Source organism: Vombatus ursinus, unplaced genomic scaffold (genome assembly GCF_900497805.2).
Source record: "Vombatus ursinus unplaced genomic scaffold, bare-nosed wombat genome assembly UNPS02000580.1, whole genome shotgun sequence".
Classification (NCBI taxonomy): Eukaryota; Metazoa; Chordata; class Mammalia; order Diprotodontia; family Vombatidae; genus Vombatus; species Vombatus ursinus.
The window spans coordinates 16,718,176-16,730,318 of NW_020940358.1; the positions used below are offsets into that span (position 1 = coordinate 16,718,176).

General features: G+C 37.1%; 1 protein-coding gene across 3 annotated transcripts in view; it reads right to left on the reverse strand.

The window, feature by feature from the left end:
- Positions 1-1,827: 1,827 nt before the first annotated feature.
- Positions 1,828-12,143, reverse strand: part of CASS4 (Cas scaffold protein family member 4) — a 63,097-nt gene continuing 52,781 nt past the window's right edge. Inside the window, exons 5-7 of one of the 3 annotated variants that reach the window (XM_027848921.1) lie at positions 8,463-9,860; positions 6,422-6,493; positions 1,828-3,115 (exon numbers count right to left, since the gene is read on the reverse strand). In XM_027848921.1, coding sequence (XP_027704722.1) covers positions 2,705-3,115; positions 6,422-6,493; positions 8,463-9,860 — 1,881 coding nt within the window. In that variant the 3' untranslated portion in view covers positions 1,828-2,704. Of the gene's footprint in view, positions 3,116-6,421; positions 6,497-8,462; positions 9,861-12,143 lie in introns of all 3 variants that reach the window. The other 2 variants (XM_027848917.1, XM_027848930.1) reach the window with 2 other exon arrangements.

A 12,143-nucleotide genomic window follows, 5' to 3' on the forward strand; every position in this document is an offset into this window, starting at 1 on the left:
GATTTTTCCTATGGAGTTACTCCCTCCAATCACCAAGGACTGAAACCCCTGTACAACTTGGTAGATGTGTTTTGGATTCTGCTAGTTGCTGTGGTTACATAATTCATTACTCAGCAACCTATCTGAAACACAACATTTGTATATCAGTGGTCATATTCAAGGTCTTTCTAGGTTGGTTGAGAAAGTTAAGAAATTTGTTCAGTTAAATCCAACTCTTCATGACCCCATTTAGGGTTTTCTTGTCAAAAAAAAAAATGTTTTGCCATTTCCTTCTCCAGCTATTTTACAGATGAGGAACTAAGGCAAAAAGGATTAAGTGACTTTCCCAGGGTCACACAGCGAGTAGATATCTGAGACCAGATGTCTTCCTAATTCTAGGTCTGGTACTCTATCCACTGTGCTATCTAGCTGCTCTTTATTTGGGAGTTCAGAAATTTGTTCAGTTGTGTCCAATTCTTTGTGACTCCTTTAGGGATTTTCTTGGCAAAGAGTGGTTCTAGATTGGTAGAATTAGACAAATCTATTGCTTTATATCCCTTTTAGAAACAAAGGTTAACCTTCCTGTTTCAATGAGGCATGTGAATAAGACTTAATGGCACTGGGCAAAAAGTCATCACTCAAGACAGTACAAAATTCAAACTTTAGATGAAACAAGAAGGTAGGAGTAGCAAAGAACAGTCTTCCTTGAAAAGTCTGCACTCTCCCAATGAGTTTGGCATTACTCACATTTCTGGTTGCTTCTAAAACAGCCTTGGCTTTTTCCTTTTGTGCTGTTTCCAAAGAAAAACACATGTATTTGGTCAAATATTTTTTCACTATGTTTCTGTACCTCACCTTCCTCAAAATAGTTTTCCTTCCACTTTTAAAAATTTCAGAAAATGATCATCCTGCTAACTTTATACTGAAAAATTCCTCCTACCACCTCCATCTTTCAAAAAGGGAAGGAAACACATTTAGCTAAGAACAGCATTTTTCTCCTGTGGTTTTACTTCTTCAGTTTGTACTTTGTCTTTAGGAATAAAGATCTTTGATTTGAACTCTTATTTTTCTGGTTTAAAAATGCAAATTGAATCAAAGATGTAAATTCATTTCAGGAACTTTTGTCTTAACATATAGTGTGGGTTTTAAGCCTAACAAAAAGATATATGCACATGATGTCAGTTTTAAGAATTGTGTATCTCCACCCTAATTCCACTGTTCAAGTTTATGGAACAAACTTCACAGGAAGAAAGAATTCTTCCCCTCCCCCCCTTCTAGGAGACTTAGTTAAATGAGAATCACCAAAATTCTAGTAGCTAATGTTTGTTTTCTGTATAACATGATACTATTTCCTATGTGTGCATGTGGCCAAGACTGATAAAGAAGGTATGGTTCTTACACTGGAGAGCTCAAGGAAGGATGTGACCACAGCCTGAAAAAGAACTTCACCAAAGTTTCATAGAGCAAGATCTTTAACTGTCTTGAGATGGTGGAGATTACTTGAGAATGCTTTTGTACCACTTCCGTGCTGCACTTCCATTTATTTAAAGGAATTAATGTGTTACTTTCAGAGCCTTGAAGACAGGCTGCCATTATGGCAAACAGAGACACTACAAATTGATTTCATTTTTGGGACCTGTTCTGGAAACAGAGGTTAAAATACCATACATGAAAATGATCCGTTTTTGAATTATTCTAAATCGGTTTTATACCTATATCTGAGGACAGCCATCACAAGACAAAGATCAAACAACAACAATGATGCTATAATTAATGTTCACATGTCAAATTATCTAAATGTTATTATATTTAAATAACACTATAAAATATACAGAACTGTGATGACTGATGAAATATAAAAATGTGTGCACAATACATGAATCTGTCAACATAAATGTCACATTCAAAATAAATTCACAGGAAGTTCAAAGGATCACAAGAAAATCCATAGATTTTGTGAGTATAACATGAATATTTAGCTTGATTAAAATAGAACTTCAGGGAATGACATTTTAGTGTAACAAGCAATTACAAAAAAGTTTGTATTTTTCTAACAAAATAAATTCTAAAAGGTGGTAGGGGTAGGGAAGGCCCTGGTATGCTTTTCATAAAAAAGAAAGAAAAATGGACTACTAAAAATTCATTTTAACCAATATAAAAATTGACTTCTATAAAACAAGTGTAGGACTTAGAGTTCCATTACCTGGGTTTAGATCCTGGCTCTTATACTCATTAGCTGTCTCACCATGGACAATTACTTCATTGCTCTGAGCTTCAGTTTCCTCATCGGTAAAAATGGGAATAATGATACTTTGCTTCCCTTACAAGGCTGTTGTGAGGGAAGTATGTTGGAAGCCTTCAAGGGCTATATAAATGAGAGTTTTCTGTACTATCAACTCTTAGAGGTCCAGAGCCATATCTAAACTTTGAATTTTCTCCATGCTTTGTACACAGTAGATGCCTACTAGAAGTTTATAGAAAAACTTGTATCAAATCACTACCTTACATGCTGATCCCAGACATGCTTAAAATCCTTGCTTAATAATGTTCCATTTTGTGCTAGGATTTGGTATGGAACCAGTGTCCTTGAAATTCCTAGCAACTTGATACCATAGTATGTAGGCGCTGATAACAGTACCTATAGATATAGGCAGAAACTAGGAGACCAACCCAGAAAGGACTGCTGAGGCTCTAGTAATACAGCAGGAAGGACCGAAGTGAGATCTCATTCTAGCATTTCTCTGACTTGTTGTGTGTGTTTGCACAGTTTCTCTGCTTCCTCCTGAAGTTCTCTCATTGCAGCATCATTAGGGTATTTGAGGACAGCACTCTTGGTGGCCACAGCTAGATTCTTCAATAAGCCACAGAGCTGGCTGCTACTGTGGAGAATCTCGTTGCGAACATCTTTTTCCTTCGTCTCTTGACAGAGGGAGTCCACCAGCTTTTGGCCTATCATGATGATCAATTTACTCTGGGTGATAAAAATTTCAGGTGGTTGGTTGTTACTAAGGCTGGTATTAAATATGCCAATGGCCTTAAGAAGCCCACCAAAGTAAAGTCTACAGTGTTCTGAAAGGTTGATTTTCTTCTCTGGATCCTGCCTATTCAGTGGTTTGTGGTTTGTAGGAAAAAGACTCTAGAGAGAAAGAAAGGAAAAAAAAACCAGTTCTGTTAATGAAAAGTAATTAATTTTTAATTGTTCATTTTTATATTCAAGAAGGGGGAAAAACCTTGGTATGATAATAGTGAAAAGAACAACTACATGGAAGTCATTAGACTTGCGTTTTAGTACAGCTCTCCTAACAACATGGCTAGTACATACCAGCCATGCAATTTTTGGCTTGTTCTTACAGTCATAAAATTTTAAGACTGGAAGGGGCCACAGATAGAATATTAGTGCTTAAAGGGACCTTAGAACATAGAATGTCAGAGTAGTGGGGACCCATAGAACAAAGAATATTAGAGCTGCAAGGCCCATAGAACATAAATTGTTAGAGATAAACAGTACCTTTGAATGACTGAAGTTCAAGTAGAAAGGACATTAGAAATAGCTCACATTTCTAATACTTAAATGGTTTCCTCACAACTATCTAGGTAAGGTCTGAGATAACTGAATACAGAGGAGTCAAACACATGCTGGCCAGGATGAGGCCTATAACAGTGCAGCCAGAACCAGAGTAAAAATGTAATTGGGCAATACTTAACAAAAGAAATAAAAATACAGTAAGACAAAGATAATGCTAAAATGTGCTTTACTAAGTCAACGTGCAACCAGCAGGATTTCTTGTATATAGTTTAGTGACCCAGTTTCTATTTGAGTTTGAGATCACTGAGTTAGTACAGGGGTTCTTAACCAGGTTGGGGAAGGGGTGTAACATGAACTTAAATGGGGAGAAATTACATCTTTATTTTTATTAACCTCTAATTGAAATTTAGCATTTCCTTTAATTATTTAAAAACATTATTCTGAGAAGGAATCTAAAGGTTTCACCAGACTACCAGATAGGACCCACAACAAAAAAGGTTATCAACCTTTGATCTAGTGCCACCAGTTCATAAGATATCATCTTATACAAGAGGAAATAAGCCCTACAAGGGAAATGAATTGTCCAAGGAGACCTACTCTAATTTTTTTTTTTTTGTCAAGGCAATTGGGGTTAAGTGACTTGCCCAGGGTCACACAGGTAGTAAGTGTCAAGTGTCTGGTGTGAGACTGGACTTGAACTCAGGTCCTCTTGACTCCAAGGCCGGTGCTTTATCTACTGCACCACCTAGCTGCCCCCCAAGGAGACCCATTCTTTCTTGGACATCAGCTTCCTCATGCATAGAACAATAATAATAGTAAACAAAATAATAATCTCTACCATTCCTATCTCACAAGATAGTTTTGAGGATCAGATGAGATACTGGTTATGGAAGCATTTCAGAAACTTCATAGTGTTATACCAGTGTAAGGAGATACTGTTTGTTATTTACCAAATAAAGCTGTGGCTACATACTATGGAGTGGTAGGTAGAATCTGGAGACCTCAGTTTGAATTCTCCTAGGTATGTGACTATGGGTATGTCACAACTTCTCAGTTTTGTTTTTTCATTTGTTAAATGAAGGTAATTAAACTTTCAATGCCCCACTGCATTATCATGAATGTAAGCTGTAAAGCATTATGCAAATATAAGTTGTTATATCACAAAACAGGTAGCTCCAAAGTAAAATAGTCATTTATGGTGTTGAGGGAACATGGCCTCTGGCTATTAGAAACTTTCTGATTTAGGGCATCATATAGATCAGGAGTACTTAATCTTTTTTTGTGTGTCATAGTCCCCTTGGGCAGTCTGGCAAAGCTGATGGACCTCTTCCCAGAATGTTTTCTCAAATTCATAAAATGAAATACTGAAGATTATGAAGGAAACCAATTGTATTGAAATAATTGTCAAAGTATTAAAAAAAAAACCCTAGTTCATAGACCTTAGGATAAGAACTCTTGATATATAGATGAAGCTTGAAATAACAATATTTTTTTTAATTTCCAATTACACATAAGTATTTGTAACATTCATTTAAATTTTTTTTGAGTTCCTATGCCCTAAGGACTATAAAACTAAACATACCCTTTGATCCAGCAATACCACTACTAGGTCTGTGTCCCAAAGAGGTTTTTTAGAAAGGGGGAAAAGAAAGACCTATTTGTACAAAAATATTTATAGCAGCTTTTCGAAGTGGCAAAGAATTGGAAATTGAGGGCATGTCCATCAATTGGGGAATGGCTGAACAAGTTGTAGCATTTGACTGTGATGGAATACTACTGTGCTGTAAGAAATGATGAGCAAGCAGATTTCAAAAAAACCTGGAAAGACTTATATGAACTGATACAAAATGAAATGAGCAGAACTACGAGAACACTGTATACAGTAACAGCAATACTGCAGTATAATCAACTATGAATGACTTAGCTATCCTCAGCAATAAAAAGATCCAAGACAGTTCTGAAGGAGTAATGATCAAAAATGTTATCTACCTCCAGAGAAAGAACTGATGAATCTCAGTGCAGATCAAATCATAGTATTTTTCACATTCTGTATTTTTTGTGTTGTTTTTTTTTCCCCTTTAGGTCCATGTCTTTCACAACATGACTAATATGATAATATGTTTTGCATGATTGAATATGTATAACTATATAAAATTGTTTACTGTTTCAGGGAGGGGGGAGATTAAGGGAAGAAAAAATTTGGAATTCAAAATTTTCAAAAAACTAATGTTAAAAGTTGTCTTTACATGTAACTAGGGAAAAAATAAAATATTATGAAAAAATTTTGAGTTCCAGATTCTCTCCTTCCTTCCCTCCCTCCTCTCCCCCCTCATTGAGAAGGCAAGCAATTTGATATGGGCTATATATGTACAGTTGTGTAAAACATATTTCAACATTAGTCATAACAGCATTTTTTTAAAAAACATGATATAACGTATTTCATATATAGTGTCTCTTTTAGTGATCTGAGATGCTTGAAATTTGTTACTGGCTTAAACATCCTAATCAGCAGAGCAGACTTGTCTGTGTTAATGACTTAAGGCTTAGTGAACATAAAAATTGAACAAAATTGAGGCAGTGTGGCATAGTGGGAAGACAGAGAGGACTGATATACAAAAGGCCAGGTTCTAGTCCTAGAAGTGCCACTGAATAGCTGTGCGGCCTTGGGTAAGTTCCTTAGTTTCTCTGGACCTCCATTTTCCCTTTAGTAAAATGTTGAAGCTGAATCAGTTGATTCCTAAAGTCCTTTTCAGTACTGTGTCTATGATCTCTGAGGTCCTTTTAGAATTTTTTAAAAAGTCTTATAATCCATCATTTTTTGGTGTGTTGGATTGTTCATAGCATTAGAAAGTGTTATTCAAGGATAGAAAATTTTAATCAGAAACATTGAGGAAGAAAGTAAGCACCACACTATACCTTTGTTTTAAGGTCTTTTTTCTTTTCTGCTTGTTTGAAAACTGGTTTCTGTACATCTTCCAGGTTCATTGTCTTCTGAAACAGAAATATAGCTTAAAATATTTGTTTATTTCAAAACTATTACAATTCTGTAAATTTTTTAAAGCCTTGAGATACCTCCTCTCATACAACCTTCTTTTTACTGTCTGAATTCAGGTAGCAGCCTATTACAGGAGAAATTACAGCCTGTTCTGATAAAGCAATTAATAGTTTAATATAGTATTTGCCTTTTTTTCGGCTTCCTCTAAACAATATTGTATAAGTCTTAAGATTTTTAAAAACATGGGTGCATTTTGTATTGAGATTAGGACTTTATGTACAGAAAGGATTTAAACATGTCAGAAGCTACACTTGTTCTAAAGTTACCCAGGGCCAATGTGTGATAGGGACTTGCATTCCATAAATTTTCAGTAGAAATTTATAGTTGTTCAGCTATTTCCCTAAATGTTAAAAGTATGATCTATCATATATAGAGTTCCCCCAAGTTTCACTCTTGGGCCCCTTTCTTTTCTCTGTATCTCTGTACCATCTATCTTAGTAATCTCACTAGCCCCCATAGCTACAATTGTCATCTCTATGCAGTAACTCCCAGGTCTGTATATCCACATCTAATTTCTTCCCTGAACTTCCATCGTGCATTACCAGCAGCCTATTGGCTATCTACTTCTGGATGTCTTAGAGGCATCACAAATTTAACATGTCCAAACAGAACTTATCTTTCCTCCAAACTCACCATCCCTCTAAACTGCTCCGTTTCCATCCAAGACACCACCATGCTTTCAGTTACTCAGGTTGTCACTCCTGTAGAAATCCTTTATTCTTTACTTTCCCTTAAACTCATGTTTAATCGTTGCCAACTTTTGACAGCCACCTTTACGAGTATCTCTAAATCTTTCCCTGTCCCTCAACTCAAGTTCATTACTCTAGCCCATACCCTCATTAACTTTCTCTTGGACTGTTGTAACATCCTCCTAATTGCTCTCCCTGCCTCAAGTCTCTCCCCTTTCCAATCCATCCTCCACACAGTGGCCAAATTGATATTCCTAAAATACAGAGATGAACATCGTATTCTACTGCTCAAGAAACTTCAACTGCTTCCTATTGCCTCTATGTTCAAACACAAACTCTTCTGATTCGTGATCTGACTCCGACTTATCTTTCCACACTGATTTTACATCACTCCCCTCATGCACTTCTACATTGCCACCAAAGTAGCCTATTTCCCATTTCCAATACATGATATTCCATCTTCTCCCTCAATGTTTTTGCACAAGCTATTCTCCATACCTGGAATTCAGTCCCCATTCACCTCCACCTCTTAGAATTCCTAGGTTCTTTCACAGCTTAGCTCAAATCCTACCTTCTTTCTTTACTCCCTTCCCCCCAGGTGCTAGTGACTCCCTACCTGAAATAACTTTATAGTTAGTCAGTCAGTCAGTCAATAAACATTTATTAAGCTCCTACTATGTGCCAGGCACTATGCTAAGCACTGGGGATACGAAGAAAGGCAAAAGACAGTCCCTGCTCTCAAGGAGCTCAGTCTAATGGAGGAAGACGACATGCAAACTATGTATATACAAGATCCATACAGGAAAAATTGGAGATATTTAGTTTGTATATGTTTTGTATTGGTTTACCTATATACATGCAATCCCCTGCCCTTAATAAAAATTTTAGTTTATAGACTGTTTCATTTTTAATCTTTGATTCCCAATTCCTACTAGCCTTGCATGTAGTAGTTGTTTAATAAAAGCCTATGAATCAATGAATATATATTATTAAGTTTTCCAGTTTAGTGCAATTTTTATCAATTTCATTTTCTGGTATATTGTAATAATTCCTGCCTCTCCCCACCCCAACCCCCAAACCACCAAAAACAATAACAAACCACACTTTTTCTCTGTTAAAGAGATTCTTTAAGTTGTATCCAACTTAGCTGTCACCATCCAAGCTATCTGTTTCTTCTTCTCTTAGAACACATTACACAATAAATTTAACTAACCTGTGATTTATCTTGGTCACAGACATTCCTCATATTTCTACTTGATGGCTCAGAAGAAAATTCGCTTTCTCTTGGTTTACCAAGAGTAATATTTCCTTGGTGCAAATCAAAATCTTTTCTTCTGGGAATCTGAGTGAATGTTGCAAGTTTATGTTCTGTATTCATGTGAAGTTGAGTGGTCTCTTCTTTCTCACAGTTCTGCTTAAAAAGGAGCTTCCCATTTGCAATGATGATGGAGACGAAGCGCTTGATGTCTTCTGGAATTGTCCGGGCCACCATGACGAATCTGTCCAGATCATCAGGATTGTTCTGAAGTTTATCAGTAATAAGAATGTCCAGAGACCAGTTGCAGTTATTCAGAGCTTCCCTTGTTTCTAGGAGAATCTGGTAGGAATCTGAAATAATCTGTAGCTGCTTTTTTATTCTGACTTGAAGGTTACTGTCAGTGAGATTGCTAGCATTCATACTGACCAATCGGGTAAAATCCAGAAACTCTCCCAGCGATGCCTTGATGTGATCAGCAGCTCTATGGATCTCATCAATGTTTGCTTCCAGGTATTCTTTGAATCTCCACTTACTGCTCACAAAGATCATTAGACTTGCTATGGAGCTAGCTACTCTGTGCTGTAGATCTGTCACCATCTCTTTGGCTAACTCCAGGTCCAACATAACCTCTTTGCCTGCTTCTTCTGATGAGGAAATAGATGAGGGGTCAGTAGAAGTTGAGGAGCAAGAAGATAGACTGGCTCTACTGTCTGCACTGGAAATGGATAATCTATCTTGTTCAGATGGCTCAGGGGACATTGATCTTGGATGTCTTGGTAACCAGGAAGGAACACGATAAACACAATTTTCTGAAGCATCATTTTTCTTTTCAGGATCTTTCCCAACCTGAGGGACATGAGACATCCCTTTTGGAGTGTCATAAATGTTGGGCTTTGTGTTCTGTTGCTCCACCCAAGGAATCAGAAAACTAGGGGGAACAGCATATTCTATTCTAGGTTTCAAAGGTAGTATATCTTGAGAGGGTGGAAATGCATATACAGGCATTTCTGGGGCACTGATTTTTTTCTGAACTGGGAGTACATTTCTGCACTGGTTATCCATTTGTGGTTTGAGTGTCTTTGATATATCATTAGGTGAATTTTGCAAGGTTGATGTACACCTGGGAGATGGAATATCATAGAGCACCTTCTGTTCTAGGGAACTTGATAGGGATGCTTTTCTCAAACTTGTTTTATCTGGAGACACTGGAGTGTCATAAATCCATCCAGGCTTCTGAGGATTGGGCAAAGTATTATAGCAACCTTTTCTAACAGATTTTGTTGATGGAGAAACCACACAGGGCAGATCTCCTAGAGAAATGACTCTTGCAGCTGGAGGGGGGACATCATAAACCTATGCAAGAAAGAACCCAATAAAAACTTAATAACAAGAATACCTCCCATGAACAAAAGCTGATTATGCCGTTTGTCTTACAATATATTCCGTCTCCTAACTAGGGCTTTTTTTTTTTTGCTTTGACTTTGGCTAGGACCAATTTAATGTTTATTGAACAAGAATTATTGGTGATAATTGTCAGATGTTTTACCCCTTATCTCCCTGACTTGTTTACTTTTTTCAGTCCTAATATGTATTTTATTCCCCCCATTACATGTTGAAACAATTTTTAACATTTGTTTTTTTTTTAAAGTTTTGAGTTCCAAATTCTATCCTCCCCCCTCCCTGAGACAATAAGCAATCACACATAGGTTATACATGTGTAATCATGTAAAACATTTCCATATTAGTCATTTTGTACAAGATGACTCGAATAAAAGAAAAACAATGAAAAAAAGAAAGCAAAAAATAGCATGCTTCAGCCTATATTCAAACAATATCAGTTCTTTCTCTGGAGGTGGATAGTATGCTTCATCATTGGTCCTTTGGGGTTATCTTGTATCATCGTACTACTGATATAGCTAAGTCTTTCACAGTTCTTGATTGAACAATATTGCTGTTACTGTGTACAATGTTCTCTTGTTTCTGTTCACTTCAGTTTGCATCAGTTCATATAAGTCTTTCCAGGTTTTTCTGAAATCATCCTGCTTGTCATTTCTTACAGCACAATAATAGTCCATTACAATCATATACCACAGTAACCACCACAAAAAGAGTTGCTATAAATATTTTTGTACAAATAGATCTTTTTCCCTTTTTTTGGATGTCTTTAGGATATAGACCTAGCAGTGGTATTGTGGGATCAAAGGGTATGCACAGTATTATAGCCTTTTGGGTATAGTTCCAAATTGTTGTCCAGAATGTTGGATCAGTTCACAGCTCCACTAACAGTGCATTAGTGTCCCAGTTTTCCAACATCTATCATTTTCCTTTTTTGTCACATTAGCCAACCTGATGGGTGTGAGGTGGTACCTCAGAGTTGTTTTAATTTGTGTTTCTTTAATCAGAAGCAATTTAGAGAATTTTTTCATGTGACTATAGATAGCGTTGATTTCTTTCTGACTAGGGCATTTTTACTGGCTGTCCTCAGGCCTGGAATGCTCTCCCTGTTCACCTCTTCCTTCTGACTTCCTTGGCTTCCTTCAAGTCCCAGCTAAAGTCCTACCTTCTGCCAAGTCTTTCCCTGTTCTTTAATGCTGGTGCCTTAACCCTGTGGTTATTTCCAACTTACCGTGTGTGTGTGTGTGTGTGTGTGTGTGTATGTTGTTTGTTGTATATTTTCTTCTCTGTTAGAATGTGAGCTACTTGACAGCAGGATTGTTTTTGCCTTTCTTTAGATTCCCAGTGTTTACCATAGTGCATTTATATAGTAGTGTTTATTGACTGACTGACTACCTAATTGTGCAGTAACTCCACGTGTCCTTTGAACCTCACAGTCTTAACAACAACCTTGTGAAGTAATAGTACAAATATTATTTTTTTTGGGGGGGGAGGCAATTGGAGTTAAGTGACTTGCCCAAGGTCACACAACTAGTAATGTCTGAAGCCAGACTTGAATTCAGGTCCTCCTGACTACAGGCCAGTGTTCTATCCACTGCACCATCTAGCTCCTTTGACAAATATTATTAATCCTATTATGGACTCTTAATTTGTCTCCCTGCTCCAAGTCTTTTCCCACTCCATTCCATCCTCACATAGCTACGAAAATGATTTCCCTTAAGTGCCAGTCTGGCCATGTCATTCCCCTAATCAGCACACTCCAGTGACTCTGTTGCTTCTTGGGTAAAATATAAACTACTCTATGTGAATTTTAAAGCCCTTCATAGCCTGGCAACAGCCTGTCTTTCCAGGCTCATTATTGGGTATCACTACCCTTCTCATACTCCATGATCTAACAAAGCCAGACTTCTCTCAGATCTTCATTCGTAGTAGGACTCCATTTGCCATCTTCCTGTGTTTGCACAGGCTGTCCCCTATGACTTGAATACACTCTTTCCTCATTTCTGCTTCAAAGAATCCTTCTCTTTCTTCAAGATATAACGTAAGCACCTCCTTCTCTATGAAGCCTTTCCTTGTCTCCCTAAATGCTAGTGTACTCCCTCCCAAACTACTTTGTATTTATATTATTTATCCTGTATGTTCTTCTATATGTACATGCTGTTTCTCTTGCTAGAATGTAAGCTTCTTGAGAGCAAGGACTTTCTCTTTTTGTCTTTGTATCTCCATTGCCTAAAACATCGC